Source organism: Ctenocephalides felis, unplaced genomic scaffold, assembly GCF_003426905.1.
Source record: "Ctenocephalides felis isolate EL2017-DRISC unplaced genomic scaffold, ASM342690v1 CF-g0.4_SCAFFOLD_01886, whole genome shotgun sequence".
NCBI lineage: Eukaryota > Metazoa > Arthropoda > Insecta > Siphonaptera > Pulicidae > Ctenocephalides > Ctenocephalides felis.
Window position 1 is genome coordinate 87,621,188 of NW_020538040.1, and position 22,361 is coordinate 87,643,548.

Genomic DNA, 22,361 nt, shown 5'->3' on the forward strand with positions numbered 1-22,361 from the left:
TAATAAGTTAAGTTATTTAATCAATATTGTTTAATTAATACTCAGAGTAATCTTTTTTAGACATATTTATATGCACTCGTTAACATGTTTATACTAGTGGGGCGAGGAATAAAAATAATTAATAATTGTTCTGATTGATTTCAAATAGATTATTTATTACATACTGTAAATTTATAAGTGCTTTTTAAATTGGGCGACGATCGTATTTTATTAACAACTTATGTGCACGTTTACAAGAGTCCATTTTTTTAAATTTGATATTTTTGATAATTTTGAATTTTTTTAGAAGTTTGAAATTTTTTGGAATTTAAAAAAAAACGTTTTTTCAAAATATTTTGAGAATTTGCAAATTTTTGATAATATTCGATTTTTTTTTTGAAATTATCGAAATATTCTCAAATTTTTGTCAGAAATCTTTATTTTTTAATTTTTCAAAATTTAGTATTTTTTTGAAAATTATAAAAAAATTTGAAAATTTTCAAAATTATTAAATTTTTTGTAAATGCATTTTTTGCACACTGTCTACTCCAGCAAAATGTTTTTTGAATTAATCTAATCGGATGATCCGTTCTCTCAAAAACTGCATAACCGTTTTTATACTCCGAAACGGCAAAATTGCCTTTTGCAAAAACGCCTCGCGATCGAGTATGAACCGAATGATTTTTCAATTTTATAAATCGGTTATTTCATACTGTCGAAAATGTCGAGGACATTTGTTTGAACCATATAAATAAACTTCAAAATTAAAAATCTGGGTACGGAACCCAAAAAAAAATACACAAAATGTGTACACAATATTAAAATATCTGATAATTTGATGCACATATGTCCAATAAACATTTTTGTTCGCCCAATGATACTTTTTTTAACTTATTTTTATTGAGAGTTCATAACCGCTAGACCTGCCATCCCAAAAATTTAGTCAGTTCTTCATTTCGTCAATACAAGTAAAATGTTTTTTGAATTATTAAAATCGGACGATCCGTTCTCTTAAAAACTGAGTTACCATTTTTGGCACTTTTCGGAACGGCTAGACCTGCTTTCGCCAAAAACTAATCAGCACGTCTCCTTATCAATATGAATCGAATGTTTTTTTAATTATTCAAATCGGATGCTTAGTTCACTCAAAAACAGATATTTTTTGCACATTTTGCTCGGTATCTCCGAAACGATTGGACCTGCATTTACCAAAAACTAATCAGCACCATTCATCTCCCTATCATTAGAAATCGAATGTTTTTTGAACCATTCGAATCGATGAATCCGTGCGCCCGAAAACGTGAACGAAAAAATGCGCACACACAAAACACACCCATGCATTTTTGAGTTACGCTAAAATGGTCAGAAACCTTCAAAACGTGAAGAAATGCAAAAAAATTCATTTTCGGTTTTCAGCCCATTACTATAACTTAAAATGAATAAGTTGCTTTTTACAACTATGATTAAATTAAAAAATGCCGCCCCAAAATAAGTGCCGCCCGGGGCGGACCGCCCCCACCGCCCCCCCCTAGGTACGCCACTGACTGGCGCGCATTTAAGCTCATGAAAATTCTGATTTTCATAAAACTAACATTAGTCACTTTAAAGCTCGAGCTGTCATTCAAGGTCGTGTTGATCAACATCTAATGAAATACTTCTTATTTGCATGTTACGCATTAGATAAAGAGTGGTCTAGAACAATTGTTGCATTGAAATTTATTGCCGAAAACAAAGATGAAAAACCTACAATACGGTGTCAAGCTAGGGGATTGCTGCAAATATTACAGCATTTAGAAGCAGCAATACTAGTCATTGTTTGGAATGCAACTTTGGATTGCTTCCATGCTGCTAGCAAAAATTTCAAGACTCTAAATCTAATTTATCATCCGTTTCACAAATGTATAGTTCTTTGGCATTATTTTTACAAGACATAAAAGAAACAATTTTCCGAATACGAGAAAAAAGCCAAAGCACTTTCTGAGGTAAAAAACTATTATCCTGACACCCATCGTAAAAGAACCCGAAAAATTCAGGCAGACGAATCACTAGCATCATAAAGTACTTTTATGGGAGGAGAAAATTTTCGAATAAATGTTTATTATCGAATTTTAGACACTTTAAGTGTTCAATTGACAGGCCGTAAAAGTGCTTACCATGGCCGCTATGAAAAATTTAATATTTTTGACAATTTGTCTGAAATGGAAACTAGGGAATTAAAAATTCGGGCAGATGAGTTAGTCACTAAGTGTCCTGAAGATTTGGAAGACACATTTGGAAATGAATGCATTCGTTTACAAACCTACTCATGGTTTTTTTTTCAAGTATGGAATATGTTCGTTCCGCGCAAGGAATATATATTTTTTTGCATTCTAATAATTTTCGTGAAGTTCATCCAAATATAGACATTGCTTTACGAATTTTTTTTTTTGAGTATTCCTGTTACAAATTGTTCAGGAGGAAGGTCTTGTTCTACTTTGAAACGGGTAAAAACATCTTTACGAAAGTATGGGTCAAGATAGACTTATGGACCGATTCTGCGCATAACAGAGAAATGTTACGACATGGCTATGTTACGCTCCGACTCCCCATACATTATGCGAATGAATCATACTGAATGCTGTCAAAATATCATGTATTTGCTGTTCATTCCGGCGTTTTAAACATAAACTGCAACGTCACTCGTATCTTACCTAAGAGGAATCAGAAACACACACTTATCTAACATCGTTTTTTTGACATTTGTGCGGCTTTTAGGTTATGTTTTGTATGAGAAAACCTGAGAAATTCGCCTGACTGAACACCAACCGCATAACTTTTGTCTATATTACTATGGAAAATTCTTCATAACATGAACTTATCATAACATTGCGGCAGAATCGGTCCCTTAGTTAGTGCTTTAGCATTACTGACTATCGAAGCACAACTTGTTCAAGAAATTTATTACAATGATATTGTTTATGTTTTTGCTCAGACGAAAAGCTTTAGAAAAATGTGTATTATTATATTTATATTATATTGTTAATATCTATTAAACATTTATTTATATTATTCAACAATTATATTTCTTCAAAATAAGAAATATATCTAAGTAATTTAAAATAAAAATTTATTTTTTAAATAAAAAAATAAATTTTCATCTATTCAAAAGGGCGGCTAATTTCATAGAGCCTAGAGCGGCAGATAGCTTAATCCGCCACTGGTTATAACTAGAAATAGGTTATTCGACAAAATGTCCTCTTTGATCGATTTCAAATTTAGGATATTCATTTAAATCACATACATAAAAAAATAATATAATCTAGAAAATATTTTATAAATGCCAATGAGTAGAAAATTATACAAATGAGTTTTTTCAGAGCACCGAATTTGAGAAAAATGATTTACGAAAAAAGAATGCCATAAGCCATGAAGTGTATTTTCATATTAACATTTCAAAAAAGTTGATGTTTTGAGTTTCTAATAACACTTGCGGCCCGTTTAAAAACGTTTTTTGTATATAAATGAAAGTACAAATGTATTTATCTAAAATACCCTATTAAATTTAATTGAATATACTTTTGGTTTTTACCAAAACCTTTTGACATTTGACTATGAGCCGCAGTTTTAAATTTCAAGACAAATTTTTCAAGACTAAGACCGGCCAAATCCGTTCAGGCGTTTTAAAGCCTTATAATACCTAACATTTTACCGAGCCTCATTTATATATATACATATATATACTTACTGTTATCGCATTGATAGTAATTTGAATAATTGTTTGTATTCTTGTTATATAAAAGTGATATTAAATTACCTTCAGTATTATTATTCCAATAAAATGTGATAACTAACAATAACATGAAACGATGAGATATATATCTTGTATAAACTGATAAGATGCATCAAAATTCGGTGATGTACTTTTGCAAATGCAAGATGTTAACAAACTACAATGAAAAAAAAATTGAACACTGCATTTTATATTTTATACAAACTGCTAAAATAGTATATTAGAAAAATCGTAAAATTGTAGAGTCACTGAAAATATATTTCTGTGAATAATTCTTGTTATTTATACTCACAATAGAGTCTGCTTTTGTTAAACTGCTTATTAAAACAATTTAAGTGTATGAAAATTACTACTTTAAAAAATCCTGACGTCAAGTCCACCTACGCGTATTCACTTAAACGTAAACTCACTTTCATCGATTGAAACCTTTGGCATTTTAAAGTTAGTGCATAAAATCTAGCATCTAATCATACAGATTTTTTTATATCATTTATTTTGCAATTTGTTAAAGAAGACAATGAGCAGAAATTGTTGAGAATATATAAAGATATAGGATAAAGCGGGGCTTAAAGGTCCGCGGGTAAAAGGCTACCATCGATATCTCAAAAACAAAGTTTGAAATTTTTATCAACAATATTTCAAAGAAGAGTCCGAAAAATATATAACAGGAGGTAAATGACAGTATTTGAAAATCCATAACAAAAGTATTTATGGTTGTGAGCACCGTCTATTAGTTTGCAAGATCTTGTTATAATTTTTGAGTATCAAGTTAATTAATTGTTTTATAAAATGTATTGTTATTTTTAAGTCAGGTTCTAAATAGTTTCTTTTATATAACCTCTATAAAAGCTTACGTCTGAGTGGGGTAAAAAGGGCCAACTAAACCTTTAACCTGGCAAAGGTGTATATAAAAAATAGTAAATAATAAATGAAATTAAATTAAAAAAGGCAATTTCTGAATTAAATAAAGATAGACAAAAGATAAATTAAATAAAAAGTTCTTTTAACTTTTCTAGTGAATATTTCTAACGAAATATCTGCTCATGGTTATATACAGTATTATGTCTATAAAACTTACCCATGGTTATAACAGTATTATGTCTATAAAAATTACCCATGAAATTTATATTTTGCATTGATTGAATAATGTAATTATTATTTCTCAAAATACCTTTAAAATTAAAAATAAGACATAGAATCTGTTTGCGCCGTGGCTATCCCATTTTACCCTGCCTTTAAAAAGAAACAGATGGCAAATTTAAAAAAATAGTACGTTTCAATAATTAGAAATTAACTAGAAATCTTATTGAACATAGTAATTTGTTATATGCTGTATATGTTATATGTTGTAATAGGTACGTGTTATATTTATTTGGTTTAGACCGTATAATTACTTACAGTCAAATTGGACTTTTGTGCCCCATCAATTCAAAAAGTGCTAACAGTAATTCAGAACTCATATTACTATAGTGCTTATTTTCCTCTGAAAACTTCTTCTCGGTTCTATTATGTGCGATGATTATTTATTAAAGAGGAAATTGCTAGTTATTTCTAAATTGATTGTTTTTTTTTATCAAATCATAGATAAAGTGCATTATGAAAAGTGTCCCGCATTGTATACATATCGCTTTATTATGGCACCAATCAAACGCAATTAAATAAAACGGGAACAGCTATGGCACGAGCCGTATATTCTACACAGCTTCTCATTTATAATAAGACTGATAGCAGGAGTGTATCTGGAGTTTTATGTACTAATTAAATATTCAAAAGGAACAAACTGACCAAGGCGTGATATAAAACGACTGGTTTTTATTTTGATTTATTTATTTGAAATATTTAGTATTTTTATTTTTTATTTTATTTTATTATTTTACCATAGAATACCTAACTCTCTACATATCATAATAAAATCGATAATTTTTTTGCCTGGTGCTTTGTCATTTTCGTTTATAAAAACATGTAATTGGTATCCTTTTACTTTAATACATTTTTTGCAGTACGTAATTTTTTAAAAGTATTGTTGTTGATTCATAATCTTGATTCACAAGACGAGATTTTTTTTCATATAATTACAATCTGCCTGCAAAGGCACTCAGTAATTTTGGTGACTATGTGGAAAGATAATATTGCAAAATATGCTACCCTATGGTAGTCATTTTAAGTTTGAAAAGAAGATGGGAAGAAGATACAGAAAAAATAGTAATTAGTCAAAATTACATGTTTATTGTACTATTTCTAGCGGGTTTGTTCTTTAAGTGTTCTGGGATGTTTGAGAAAAGTAAATCAAGACGAGTTATAATATTTAATTGATTAGAACGGAAAAGCTAAATATTGCTATCTATATTATTACATAGTAAATTAAACTAGTGGTGCATGGTATCGTGCCCTAAAACAAATTGTTGGAACTTCTCACATCAAAAATTAAAATTTTCTAAGAAGATTTAATATTTTTTAAAACATTGAACAAATTATATCTTTGAGAACTTCGAAATTTTTGAAAAAAATTGACTTTTTTGAAAAATTTGTTTTTTTTTTATGTTTCGATTTTTTTTGAATATTCTGATATTTTTAAGAAGCAATCGCGCGGCATAGCTGTTTTGTTTGAAATATCGAAGCACGTAAGCGTCACTTTTCAATCTAACATAAACATTAGTACGAACCCAAGAAAATAGAAACAAAATTTGTACTTATTATTAAAATATTTATAAAATATCTGTTAATTTCATGTGCTTATGTGTAAGAATCAAGTTTGATCGACAAATGCCAATTTTGGAAATAAATAAAATGTTTTTTGAATCATCCAAATCGGACGCTTCGTTATCTCAAAAACTAAGTTACTAATTTTGACACTTTTTACACTGTACCTTCGAAATGGCTGAATCCTGCCTTTGCTAATAACTTATCAGCATCCGTATTTTCAACAATACAAATCAAATGTTTTTTTAAATAATTCAAATCGGTTGATCGGTGTTCTCAAAATCGTCCACTAAATTCGCATCCGAACACACACACACACACACACATCAATTTTATCTAAGGTATGCCAAAATGTTCAGAAACCTTTAAAACGTGAAGATATATATAAAAAAAATGATTTCCGATTTTAGACGATTGCTATAATTTACCCTACTGCTGTAAATTAATTAAATATAATATTACCAACAATTGTTATAGAACTGAGTCTAAAATTTAGCTTAAATCTTAAATTGTTAATACATGAATTAGTAAAAAACTAGTGGGATGTATGGCATCGTGCCTTAAGGCAAATTGCTGGAACTTTCCATATCGTAACGAAATGTTCGAGGAATATTGAATGTTTTCAAATCGATTATTATAAATATTGTAACATTGTCTAATATTTATAAGAATTATATAAACTGAATTGCAAAGTTAAACTTATTTGTTTAAAGTATATTAGAACTATAGTCATAATTAAAAATAAAATCTGAATTATTTTCGATATACAAAAAAATTTTTTTTTTGAAAAAAAAAAGTTGAAACAAAATTTTTTTTTCCAAAATCAATTATTTTGTTAAGACAAGCAGAAAGTTCTTTGAATCATTTAAATCGGACGCTTAGTTCTCTCAAAAACTGCCATTTTTTACACATTTAGCTCCGTATCTTCGAAATGGCTGGGCCTGCCTTTGCCAAAAACTAATAAACACTTCTGCCAATACTCAATTACTAATTGAATGTTTTTTAGATCATTCAAATCAGATGTTCCGTTCTCTCAAAAACTCGAATTCTATTTTCTGCACTCTTTGCTCTTTATCTCAGTAATTGCTAGACCTGCCTTTGCCAAAAACTAATCAGCTCATCTCCCTATCAATAGGAATCGAATGTTTTTTAAACCATTCAAATCGGTTGATCCGTGCGCCCGAAAACGTGACGGGAAATTTGTATCCATACATACATACACACACACATCCATTTTTTCTGAGGTATGCCAAAATGTTCAGAAAACTTCAAAAGTGTCGAGAAATGTAAAAATTTTCAATTTCGATTTTTGGACGATTACAATAACTTACCTTACGAAAAGTTAATAATGACTATATGAATTAATTTAATAAGAAAGAGAAAACAAAATGAATACGGCATAGTATTCAACAAGTGGCATTTAAAATAACATGTTAGCAATAGAATATTAGTAAAATATTACAATAGTGCACAAATTTAGCGGATAAGACACGAAATTGATTAATCATTTCGATGTTTAAAATCATTTTTAAAATGTGTTTGTAATTCGCATACACCACTGTTTTTCTCTAAATGTATGTACATCTTTGCATCCTGGCGGTGTTGTGCCGCCGTCAGTTACAATCGCTAAGCCAAGAGCAGCAGACGAACGGAGTCGATTCATCCACGATCGGTTGGTTCATTATGATGATCTACAGCCGCAGAACGTCATTCTAGTAGATCAAAGTTGTTAATCAATTATTACTTTCCTAAATATTTGTGATTATAGAGTGTTGTGAGGTGCTAAGAAGTCATAGGTGTTAGTGAATATCGTGCTGTGAGATTTGTGGTCAAATGTTGACACATTTTGTTGAAAATTAGTAACATAATCAATTTAAATGTGTATTCGCAGTTTGATCTATTTGTAAACGATTTATAAATTTTATAAAATAATAGGTCAGTTTTTGTTGATGAAGTTAATATTATCATTTAATTGAAAGTTAATACCTTTTTTGTAATACATTATTATTCAAGAAAATTATATTATGAGCATTGCATTAGGGTTTTATTTGATAAATATCAATCGCGATTACTAATGAAATAATGCAATACAATGGTCCATGTTTTCATTTTCATTTTTTTTTTTTAATTCGACAAAATAAACGATTCGCTTAAGGTTGTTTAAGTGAACTAAAAAATTACGTAAAAAACATTTTATTTTCTGACAAATATGTATTAGCATTACTTGTTCAGAATTCTATATTAAGCGGGTCCTGACAGTGAGAGAATAGTTTCAAACTGATTTTCTATTTTGGTATCGCGCGGAAAGCGTGCCGTGCATGTGCTCAGTTCTGACATTTACGCAGGACAACTGTGCCGTTTTGTTACTTATATCCATTATGTGTACAGCCGCAGGTTTGTTTTCCGATTTACTTCGCTTTTTTCAAGTGATTATGCTGATGATTATTTTTATTCATTGAACGAACATTTAAAGAATTTGCTTACAATATTAAAGAATGGCTCTGTAAACTAGTTGGACGTTTCTAATTTATTATATAAGCATACTATTTAATGAATTTATTTTAAGCAATATTAATAAATTAATTAATAGATATTAAAAGGTGTCAGATTGTGCTTAAAATATCTTTGCAAGCCGGCCACTAGTTGACATGACAGCTGTTAACAATGGTTTGAATTATTTTTGAGATTTTAAAAATTTAATTTTTTCATATGCATATTTAAATATCGCGAAAGGTCATGCATTTGGACTTGCGATGAAACTACATGATTGATTTTTTAATTTCCTCCTTGTAATACTTTTGCTTTCTTTTGTTTATCAATAGCTTATAGTATACTGAAGGTAATTCTTCGATGATCTAAACTCAACACATTATTTAACATTGGTGAAAGCACTACCTGATATTTTAAAAAATTAGATTTTGCGATATCATAATTGCCCATGCAAATAACAAAGCTGTCAATTAAAAGCAAAAGCTCATTTGATAATAAGAACAAGAGAATAGTTCCAAAAATCATAGTTTTGAAACTCTATTATATTATAAATTATGATAGAAAAATAAATACAATATTAAATACAGCTAAGAACCGGTTCTGTAAAAGACTTCTCAAAAAATTATTATATATATATTTGCAGACTGAAATTTAATGATGTTCATGCGATACCATTTCACGCCCGCAAATAATTTATATATCATGTTTAAAATATGCAAACAATAACTTATTTTTTGGATGACGAATATACATTTTGCATTTCTTTTCGATTCAGATCGTTGTGCGTACGTGCAGTTGAGGTGATGCGCCATATCGCGTAGGTTCGGCCAGTTAGTAGAGGCATTCGATGCTTTGATGGTGCATCGAGTACAACAACTTGTCTTTTGTCATTATATGATTGCATAAGAGTGAATGTGCTCGATTTAGCTCATTTTAATAATCAAATTATGTGCTCGGGATGACGAGACGATAGTATGGCTTCAGCCACATTGCAATCGGCGACACTAGTCCAAAGGCACCAGAGAATCACGATGGGATTCACGGAAGCTGCCGCACCTGTTGATGTCAACGTTTACCGCAGTCATGGGCCACCAGCCCCTCCTGGCTTAAATTGGCTTTACTTACAAATTCCTGATGGTAGGGCACCTGCCGTCAATCTTCCGGAATCACAAATTGTGGTAAGTTTAATAAAGTACTTTAATCTTCTACAGTTCATTTTATTTTTCAGCTGACAATTCTATTCCTATTTTTATCTTTTCACGGGTTTATTGGTTTACATAACAAATGCTGATTTTTCCAGATGTGAACAACTTTTATTAATTCGTTACGACAGCCACGCCCAACGTTTTAAAACAATTTGAGTTTTAGGGGGTTACACCACTGTAGCTGTAAAAAAAAACGTATGTTTTTGCCATTTTTTTCGGATGTAAGAAAAAGTATTAAAATCATGATATTAAAGATAGTTATTTATTGTACTTTAAAGTAACAAAATAAAATATAATTGTAAAAAAATGACATATAAAAGATCTCCTATGATAAAAATGTAATTTTAAATATACTGGTGTGCCACAGATTTTGACGCGGCTCGCCGAAATGGCTGTGGTACCGCAATTTTAAAATTATTTTTTTTACAATTATATTTTATTTTTGTTACTTTTTTTAATATCATGGTTTTAATACTTTTCCTTCTGTCCGAAAAAAATGGCAAAAACATACGTTTTTTTACTGCTACAGTGGTGTAACCCCTTGAGTTAAAAAATCTACTAAATTGTCCTAACATCTCAAATCTGGAAGCACCTACTTACGTTTCAACTTTCCGAAGGATGTGTATGCATGCAGATTGTATGTTTTCCGCCATAAAATCTGATTTGATAATTTTGTTTCCTCGACATCAGACCTGTTGAACCGTTTAACACCAAAATGCGAAAAAGTATGTGCTTGTGTTTAGGTACCATTAATCGACTCAAAATCAGATGCGCATATTTAAAAAATGTAAGTCTATGAAAGTTGACAATTACTCGCATTGATTAGTTTTTCGTATCGATATCGATAATTGCAAAATATTTTGCCTGCGCTTTAGTCTAAAGTTCTAAAGCGATTTTAAAAATGTGAAGATAGTTCGAAAGATATCAATTGGTGAGCGTGCTGGCTGGTTTTAGGTAAAGATCTGACGAGCCGTCTCCTCGTAATCAATCGTTGATTTTTTACAATTTAAATTGTATTTGTATCAATTCAGTTTATGTTCTTAATAAACATTCGAAAATATTATAGGCCTACAAAAACTGGTTTAATTATAAAAAATTATAATGCTGTGTCAAAATTTCAGAATTCCAACAATTGCGTTAGAATATCTGCCACATACACTTAAAAATATTTATTTCAAAAATTCTATTATATATCAAATGTAAACATACAATTAAATCTACAAAGTAGAACCTTTTTCAGAATTTGCAGCATTTTGCATAAAAAATATTTCATACTTTGCTATGGCTAATAACTTTTAAATTCGGTATGCTAGATAATTTCAATAAAAAAATATAATGTAGAGTATTCACAAAAAATGTGAATTATGTTCTGCACTAATCCAAACTAAGTCTATTTGTGATATATCTAAATTTGGAATTATGTATACTCGGTAGATGTTCATTTCGATACAAGATCATCATAGCCTTTGTTTATTATAGCGCGTTTCAATATCTATTTTTAAGATGTATATGTTTGACTTAGTCTTGAAACTGTATATGAACATTTTCTTAAAATTTCTTTTTCAAAATCTATTGCATTATAAAGGCTAAAGAGATTTTTGTCAGTTTATTGACAAAAAATTGCGAATTGGATGAATGTTACTGTTGTGTGTTTTTTGACCGATGCCTCCAAACTTCTACTTTTTTTAAATTTATTATTTTATTCCAGCTTAACGGCCTAGAAATACATCAATACCTTAATCTTACCTTACGCCTACTTTAACTTAAAACCCGCTGATTAATATAAACAAAGACCTAATCTAGTAACTTTAGCGTTCTAGACTGGTTCCCCAAGTAACTCTTTTTTCTTTGTTTTCTTCATGCTCTAAACATCTCTGCATTTAAAGGACATCCTGCGATTACTTCAAAGTGACTATAATGTTATATTTCACATGTTTAATGTTATTAACTTTCCGTAGGGTAAGTTATTGTAATAGTTCAAAAATCGAAATTGAAATTTTTTCATTTCTTCACGTTTTGACCGGTTCTAAACATTTTGGCATACCTTAGGGAAAATGAATGTGTGTGTGTTTTCGTTCACGTTTTCGGGCGCACGGATCAACCGATTTGAATAGTGCAGAAACACTCGATTCCTATTGATATCAACCCAAGGGAGATGTGCTGATTAGTTTTTGGTAAAAGTCGGTCCAGCCGTTTCGGGGATACGAAGTAAAGGATGCAGAAAATAGAAATCGAGATTTCTATTAAATCTTTTTTTCAAAGTTTTTTTTTTGTATATCGAAAATAATTCAGATTTTAATTTTAATTATGGCTAAAGTTCTAAAGCTCATTTATATACTTCAAAAAATAATTTTAACATTGTAATTCAATTTATATAATTCTTATAATATTAAACAATGCTACAGCATTTATAATAATCTATTTGAAAAATTCAAAATTCTTCCACCATTTCGTTACGGTACGGGAAGTTCCAGCAATTTGCCTTACGGGACGATGCCATACACAACTAGTTAACTTCCTGTAGGGTAAGTTATTGTAATAGTCCAAAAATCGAAATTGAAAATTTTTACATTTCTTCACGTTTTGAAGGTTTCTGAACATTTTGGCATACCTCAGAAAAAATGGATGTGTGTGTATGTATGTATGTATGGATACAATTTTTTGTCCACGTTTTTGGGCGCACGGATCAACCGATTTGAATGGTTCAAAAACATTCGATTCTTATTTGTAGGGAGATGTGCTGATTACTTTTTGGTTTCGGAGATATGAAGCAGAGAGTGTAGACCAGTGTTTCCCAACGTGGGGCGCACGCCTCACCGGTAATTTGTAATTTTGAAATTTGAAATTTGTAATTTCAGGAGCGCGATTTTAATGTAATGTAGTATTTAACAAAAAAATGCTTCTTAGATTTAATTAATAATAAGGTGTCCTAGTTTTCAACCTTGCGTTCCTGGTGCCGCACTCGAGTTAAGTTTTTTCTGCCGGGTTGATCTGACTTTTTAGAAAGATTAGCTTGATTTTGAATATTTCTCATTATTTTATAATAAAATTAAAACTACTCATAATAATCTGAAAGTGATATATGCGATAAACTGCTTATATAAAACTAAACATTATGAAAGAGAATGTTGCGGAATGCAAAAATTCTTTAGGTTCAAATATTCCTTCACTAATTATTTCAAACTTCTAAATTCTAATTTACGAAAATTACCAATAAATAAGGTGACTGCTTGGCACAAGTGCTTTATTTTAAGGTCAGCGACAAGACTCGACTTGAAATATGCACAAGAAAAGTGATATTTAATTAGTTAATTGCGAACAAAGTTTTATACAAGACTTTAAAAGCGGAAAAATCGTAAATATGACATGAGTTTTTTACTCACTGTCAGTAACTATGGCTAAAGATGTAATTAATTCAAAACAAACAAATTTTCATAGTATCATTAAATAATACAAGGTTAGTATACAAAGGCGATTAAGTGCGGTTTTTAACTTCCCGTAGGGTAAGTTATAGTAATCGCAAAAAAATCGAAAATGAAAAAAATTGTACTAAATCTGCTTACGTAATACTTGAACGATCCCTAAGGCACGATGCCTTAATTGCCTTAAGACAGAATTCCACTTACAGCTAGTTTCTTCTAGATTGCTTCAAATGATTCTTTAGTTTTGTTGAGGTAGTCTACATGTAAAACACATTTTTTATTATATGGTGAGAAATTTATCTGTAGATTAGTAGAAAATACTTGTTTGATCGGTTATGTAGTTTTCGTTTAGCGTTTATTGAAAAATGAAATATCAAAGCAAACATTTTAGTCAAATTTTGCATTTTTATTTCTGCAAAGGGTAAAACGATCTTCTCGAAGAATAGGTGTCTATGTTTATGGTGTCGAAGCCTTAAAAAAACAGCTATGTTAAAATTGGTTTTGAAAATGCCATTCTGGTGATTTTCTACTCAATGCTACTCTGATTGTCCAGTTAAAGTTTTGGACAACCTAATTAAAGCAATAATCGATTCGGCTAATAGAAACAATTTGGTTATGTTTAAAAATTATTGGGGGTTGGTTGAAATTTTTCTCTACATCCACCAAATGTTCCTGACCACAAACGGTCTGATTAAAACACTTGAATTAAAAAAAAAAAATATGATAGTGTCAAATTGTGTTTTTACTAATAAAACTAGAAGTTTTATAAACTTGGGATAGTGATGCTTTTAGGAAAATAACAAATTGTCATAGATCAAAATGGTATACAGAATAAAGTTATTTAATTCTACGCAAAAATTGTCTTTGATTTTCTAACATGAGATGCGCACATACTTAGTTGCAAACCTGATAACTAAAAAAAAGATTTAACAAATATATATATATATATATATATATATATATATAAAATTTAGATATAATTCCGTTCTGAGTTAAGAAAATGTCAACTAGCTAAGTAGATTCATTAAGAAAGGGCTTTATGAAGAAACTGAAACCAAATGCCCTATTTTAACTTCAGTATTGTATTAGTCAGTATTGTATCAGTATATATATATATATATATATATATATATATATAAATATATATATATGTATATATATATATATATACATATTTTTATTGGTTTCGTTGAAAAGTATAATTTTTTATTATTATATATATTATATATATAATAATAAATGGTAGTCTGCCCCAAGGGGAAGGTCCATAGTGTGAGAACCACTACAAACAAATGATTCCCTTACCCTTCATCCCGTTACCACTATTCGCATTTTTTTTATTTCATGTATTTTTTTTTCCAAACTTCCGTTTCCATGCTTTTTGATCATGTGCTTCGGCTTTCCGTTCTCTGTATTTTCTCTTCTTGCGTAAGTCGTCAATCGTCTGCATTCTTCTTCTTCCTATTCCTTTTGTTCCTTCTATTTTACTCTCGACAACGTCGTGCAGGAAGCTCTTTTTTGCAAAAGAGGTCCGATCCAGTTTCCTTTTCTTTTCAGAATTGTGCCCAGTAGAGTCCTTTCTTCGCCCACTCTTCTCAGGACTTCTTCATTTGTTACTTTGTCTGTCCACTTTATCTTTTCCATTCGTCTCTAGCACCGCATTTGAAAACTCTCGTGGTAGTTTTAATCGGCCTTTTTAAGAGTCCATGTCTCCGATCCGTACAGAGCTATGCTCCAGACGTAGCACTTCTATTAGTCTCTCAGTTTGCTCGTCAGTAGCTCTCTTCTTCGTGGTATGCATGGACAAAATAACACCTTATTTAAATTGGCCAGTTTTAGTAACGTTGTAGTCTTGTCGCTGTAATCACTTGCGAGTGCTTTTCTCATGCTTTCTGAGGACTTATTTATTGTTATTTGTAATTATTATCATTGCGATTTTCAGGCGCTTGGTGGAATTTTGATTGTTTATTTATTTTTGTATGCTTTTGGACAAAATGACATACTTATACAATGGACAAAATGACACAATACTATTTCGCAATAACAGCAGGGCAGTTCATTTGAGACCAAGAAAAAATTAACATTGAAACCTGTAAAAGGTGTTTGGCTTTTAACTTTCACTCTAACTACTTTTGAAAACAAGATAAAGGATTCTCCGGTAAGAAGAAGAGACTTGCATTTATTGCAAACACCTCCTTTCTGTTCTGAGTTCGGCGAAGGTTGGTTATTATGTATGATTTATTTGTTTGGAGCCCAAGATTCATGTACTGATGTCTCCAAAAAGGATCAAACGTAAACGATTTATTCATGAACTGTCTTCATAAAATTAATATCTCAGCATGTATTTACCTTATATGTAATTTTCTCCGTTGTCAACTATATTGACAAAATGATTTTTGTTATTAGTTGCATTTTTCCTTAATAAATATGTTTCTTCTAAATTAAGATTATTTAACTGGCAGTCAATGAATCTAACACGAGTTAAAGCGATTGAGATTATAATAATGTTAAATAAATAAATTTCATTAAAAACACCATGTCATTTTCTTCATACTACCCCTAACTTTGTCTTTTTGGAGTGATATTTCAGTCGATATCGAAATAATTTTATATCAGTATATTTATAAGTTTTAATTATAATTATAATAAAGAAAGGGTATGGGCGTGTTTCCATACAGAATTGGCCCCACCCTGGCATTTAAATGATTTTGATGCCATTTTATAGGTATTTTCGAGAAAATTCGAAATACCAAATTTCAAATCCGTAACTCATCATTTGGCCGAGATATCAGTGAAAACATGTGAAAGTGGTCCCTTTTTTTAAACTCACGTTTTGTCGGAAATATGAGAGATCTCGAAAAAATGTTAACGTCATTCTATTTATACTGATCTTGTCTATGTTGTTCATAACAAATAAGCTGAAAATAATCATTTATTATTATTGATTATTTTCATTCGCCGTATAAGCTTGCGACTAATATATTTCGATATATAAAAAACTTTCAAGATTTCAATATTTTTGATATATTAAAAGTATATTGAAAAATATATCTCTGTGAGCAATTTGTTTACACATATGCAACACATAGAATTTCACAAATTATAATTATTGTGGTTTTCCATGGAGAATAGGTAAAATAGCAATTCTATTTTTTGAATCAATATTAGTTTTGCAAAAAAAATATTTTCTTTTTTGTGCTTTCTGTGCGCTATTTATGACTTGGCTGAAATTGCAATATCGAATAGTGCAAGTATTACAAAAAATATTTACATAGAAAGGGAATTAAATTAAGAAAACTGTTAAATAATGCAAATTGTATAGTAGTTATATAGAAAAAATAATTATAATTGTTTTTACCATTCGTTGAAAAAATAATAGTTATTAATAATTTGTGACATTTTATGTATCACGTATGTGTAGACAAATTCCTCACAGAGAAATATTTTTTATAATACTTTTAATACTTTATTTAATATATTTTTAATACTTATATACTTGCGTTGAATAGTTATGAAATGTATTCTTACATATATTTTTATCGATTTTTTATTTAATGATAACTATATAAAATATAATAACATTGTAAAATACGAAAAAGGTAATTACAATTAAAATACGTTTTATTGCCGACATAAATATATCAAAAATATTGAAATCGAAATCTTTTTTGAAAGTTTTTTATACATCGAAATATATTAGTAACAAACTTATACGGCGAACGGAAAATAATCAATAATAATAATTATTGTTTTTATTCGGCGCGTTGGATTTTTTATTATGACTGATAAATATACTTATATACAAGATATAAATGAATTTTGGGTTTTAACAAATATTTCCAAAAGTATATACAGATCTTGTCGAGACTTGCTCGTCGCTCTTGCAAAGTGAACTTATATGGGCGTTCTTGTACCGGCAGCGCGTGTATTAGCTTGTTTTTCCAACTTTACAACAAAAAGTTCCACTTACATTTAAATGAATTTTTGAATAACAGAAAAAAGTGCAGGCTTTCGAATGATGCTAATTTAAAAGTAGCCCAAAGAGCCGGACTGGTAGAAAATGGAAAATGAAAAATCATTTTCATGTTTTCACGCACTAACAAATTATTTTTTTACCTTATTTGTTATGAACAGCATGGACAAGATCAGTATAAATAGAATGACGTTAACATTTTTTCGATATCTCTCATATTTCCGACAAAAAGTGAGTTTGAAAAAAATGTCCACTTTCACATGTTTTCACTGATATCTCGGCCAAATGATGAGTTACGGATTTGAAATTTTCGAATTTTCTCGAAAATACCCGTAAAATGGCATCAAAATTATTTAAATACCAGGGTGGAGCCGATTCTGTGTGAAAACATACCCAGACCCTTTATGACTATTATTACATGTGTATTACATAAATGACATGCATTTGTATTAAAACTGAATAAATGAACACAAAATAAAATAACAATTTAACCTATGTATCTAATACGTTATTTTTTTTCTAGGGTAAATTATCTCATGGGCTATGGCAACCTTTTCCTAGTGCTCGCCAACAACCGCCAAATGTAATAAATAGTCGTCAGACAGTCAACTGTCATCATGGCCCTCCCGCCGTCTTTTGTTTCGAGCCTCCTCCTCCTGTCATTCCATGCACATCAGGTACGCTTTGTTATTAATATATCAATTGAAATCGAATTTAAAACTGCGAATGTAGATAATCAATAGGAAATCAAGAAAAATAAGTTCGAATAGTAAGCAACTATTATTATCGAACACATTAGTATTAGTTATATCTGAAAAGTGAGAATCTGTCGAAAACTCTTTCACAATATAAGATATTGAATGATTTTGACGCGTTTCGCCTATTTGACATTTATTAAATCATGGATTACTATTCTTTATTATTAATTTGCTTTCATATTTCTAAATAATGTCATTAAATACAAGTATGTCTAGATAATTGTTTGGTAATCATGTGATAAGATTAATATTTATTTATTTATTTATTTATTCATAAGCAAGCCGTAATCAATAATAATAGATATTATTTCAGGCTCTTGTCAAGCTTATTCATAGTTAATATTAAAAGGATAGTAATTTTATAATAATCATAGTAGCTGCACGAATTTTGCTTCCGAAAAAAAGAGCTGAAAAAAAGCATTCGAACATTAAATACAATGTTCATTTAAAACCGTAAAAATGTTAAATTAATAAAATAGCAAGAAAAAAAATTGAAAAAAAATATGGTTGTACAGGCGATCAAATGGTCAGACTACATAGATAAAGGATAAGAATTATGCAAGAAAATAGTTATTGAAATCAAATTGAGAAAATTCAGTAATGTCATAAAAAGCTAATTCTTTAAAAAGTTTAACTAGGAAAGCATGAAATTTTTTGCTGTCTAAGTTTCGGATGTTGAGTGGAAGTTTATTCATAAGCTGAATACCTAGACCGTCGATCGTATTGAAAGAGCTGCCTAATTTATATATGCGCGCCTTAATAAGTTTGTGTCTAGTGTTGTAGTCTGAGGAGGACGAAGCCATATCCAAAAGTTTCGAATTGTTTTTGATGAAAGATAATGTTACCAGCAGAAAAATGCATGGGACAGTTAGAATATTGTGTTCTTTAAATATGGGTCTGCATGAAGCTTTACTGGGCAAGGAAAAAATTATTCGAATAGCACTTTTCTGAAGCTTAAATATTTTAATTAGTTCGGATGAAAAACCCCAGAATTGGATGCCGTATGAAACGTGAGAATAAAAGTTGCTATAATAAACTGAAAGTAAGCAATTTAAACCAAGTTTGGGTTTTAGGGTGCGCAACATGATACATGTTCTAGATAAAGTTGGTGATAGTGAGATAGAGATATGATCAGACCACTTTAAATTATTATTAATATGGATACCAAGAAACTTTGATACTTGCGAAAAATTATATGCTGAATTATTGATGGTTAAAGAAGTAATATTATTGGATAAACGTTTTTTGTACAAAAAGATATGATTTGGGTCTTATCATTATTGAGGACTAGATTATTTTCACAAAACCATTTCGTTATTTCTGACATAACCACGCTTAATATAATTCATTGTTCACTTTATTTAATTCCCGAAGGAAAAGTTTGTTTTTATCAAGAAATCTGACTTGCTAATTTTATGTTCTCTCGGCATTTCAAGTCATACTGAATCGTTTGAGACCAAAATTGGAAAAACTGTGTCTGTACATGAACCCAAATTTCACATTTTGTCTACGTTTTCACAAAGACGGCTGAAACGATTTCAACCATTTTATTTCATTATAAGTCATTAATTTTGCGAGACGATCAGCCAAACCGTTTTTAAAATTTTCAGAAAACTGCACCTTTTGAAAGATATTATTTGAGAATCGCGTTGATCTTAACGAACATCTTAAAATATTATGGGACTACAAAAAGTTTTCAATAAGAGGTCTGAATTATTAAAATTCATTGAATTTTGGAATAATAGGCCGTGTCAAAGTTACAAACTTCTATCGTCGTAATTTTGGTAGTTGCTAAATTTTAATTCATATTGATTGAGTTGCTTGAGTTTCCCGTACCGTAATTAAACCTTCGAGGAATGAAAATATTGTTTTAAATAATTTCAAATAGATTATTTATTATAAATACATACTGTAAATATATAAGCGCTTATATTCTACAAAAGCTGAACCGATTTCAAAAAATTTAAAGTTCGCAAAAAATTCTGAACCAATCAATGTAACTCGATAAAGAGTTAGTCGCATCAATTGTCCAAGCCCGTGGGTTTATAATTACCACAGACTAGAAAAAAATTTAAAAAATATCCGAAAGGTATTGGTTGGGAATCCCGCTGATTAGTCTTTGATAAAGATCGGCCGAGCAGTTTCTTCATAATAAAACACCGATTTCGTGATGATAGTGATCATGGTTTCGAAGAACATACTAAAATATTAGGGCTCTACGACAAATGGTTTAATTATAAAAATTCAAAGTTCAAAATTTGCTTTGGTGGCGTGATAAATGAAAGTTTAACTTTCGTCAAGTTTCGTAAGTTTTGTCGGAAGCGTCTGAATCAATTACAGAAATTTAAAAGCCATTCTAATCGATGACACTCGATAAGAACGAGCTTCGATTAGTTTTGCGAAACAATGTTTTTTCTTGGAATTAGCAGAAACATGCAAAATTTTTCGTCCACGTTTTCACAAGAGATCAAACAATAAAACGTTTATACTGAAGAGAAAGAAGTCTATAAATAAGTAAAAGTAAATCGGTCCAGTAGAAGTTGAAATGTCTTGGGTATCGTCGAGCCATTTTTTTGTTAACAATTTAACGAGATTGAAGACGTTATTTCATCAAACAAACATACAAAAATATTTGGGGGCCGGAAATGTGTTCAATTATAAAAAGTCATTAAAATGTTTGTGTACTATAATTAGTATAATTACATATACGTAATAAAGGTCTGTTTGCAAATATCAATTAGAAATCGCATTTTAGAACGAGAGAAAATTTTATATTTGAAATAAAAAAATAGTTGAATTTATTTTCTAAATATCAATTATTATTGATTACTATTACATGCACTAAGAAGTTCATGTAATTTGCCTTAAGGCAAAATGCCAATGACGCCAGCTTATTTTCAATCCGGCCCGCCTATGAATTTAAAATTTAATAAATGGCCCGCTGCAAAATTGAGTTTGACACCCCTGTATTAAGATTATATATATATATATATATATATATATATATATATAAGATTATATTATAATAAACTAATTATATGTTTAAATGTAACGGTCATGTAGTGCTACATATAAGTTGCATATGAAATTACATACCTGCGTAGGAGGAGACTTAAAAAATTACAATGGCGGAGATTAGTTATGTTATGTGTAATGAGAATATTGTATTGTGTCGTTAAACATAGAGAGGTATTGAATACTCATTAGTGTTTTTAGTATAAATTAAAGGAGAATTAGAAAATCCAGCGAGATTACAGATCAGAAGTGTGATTTACCAAAAATTTACCAAAGTATATGTGGTTCGATGGTATCTGGACGGGTCAGACCTAGAGTAAGGTTACGTAAAAAGTGTTCGTAGCAGCGGGATTAGAAATCTATGAGGGATAAATAATCGAAAGATTTCGAATAGCGAAGAAGCGTCAGATTAGCCGGGATTAGGAATTTGAAGGAATTGGAAATCCAGTAATCGGACGTGTAATGGGAAGTGAAGTATAATAATTATAGAAGCTAATGTCGATAGTTCAAAATGGCGAGCAATTTGCAGATGAGAGTTTTGTATGTGCGCATAGTAACCATTCAGGATATATTTGCGAAGATTCCGTACTTTTAAGGCATAGTGAGGACAATATGGACGTCGAATCGTGTTTTAGAGCGATAGATGCGATTGGTGAGACGTATAAAGTGTCAAAGAGAAAATTAGCTATATTATTGGTGCCGCGTTTGGGTGGACTAGCCAGAAAATCGTACAACGCTGAATCCGATAATGTAAGACTACCGTATGATGATCTAAAGTGTATGATGTGTGAACTTTTCGGGTATAGAGTACGCACAAAGTTAAATTTGTAATAGTGTGGATTGTATTGCGTGAGTGAAGGTACAGAAAGTTAGGCGGAACAGCATGCAGAGCCAGAATGGTGGATGAAACAAAAGGAAAATGGTAATAGTCGGCAAGTTGAATCAGTGTCGGATGATGATATGAATGTGATGAAACGATATAATAGTAAAAAGGATAAGAAAGATACGAAAGAAACTGAAAAAGATATAATTGCAGCAATGCAATATGCT

The 22,361-nt window shown here is 30.2% G+C and overlaps 1 protein-coding gene across 4 annotated transcripts in view; it reads left to right on the forward strand.

Annotated features, from left to right (window-relative positions):
- The window catches only part of LOC113376811 (zinc finger CCHC domain-containing protein 24-like), a 74,671-nt gene that overhangs the window by 47,976 nt on the left and 4,334 nt on the right, over nt 1–22,361 (forward strand). For 2 of the 4 annotated variants that reach the window (XM_026616874.1, XM_026616875.1), the window contains 2 exons: nt 9,714–10,116; nt 18,062–18,215. In XM_026616874.1, the coding sequence (XP_026472659.1) occupies nt 9,913–10,116; nt 18,062–18,215 (358 nt within the window). In that variant the 5' untranslated portion in view covers nt 9,714–9,912. Of the gene's footprint in view, nt 1–8,141; nt 8,384–9,713; nt 10,117–18,061; nt 18,216–22,361 lie in introns of those variants that run through there. The other 2 variants (XM_026616876.1, XM_026616877.1) reach the window with 2 other exon arrangements.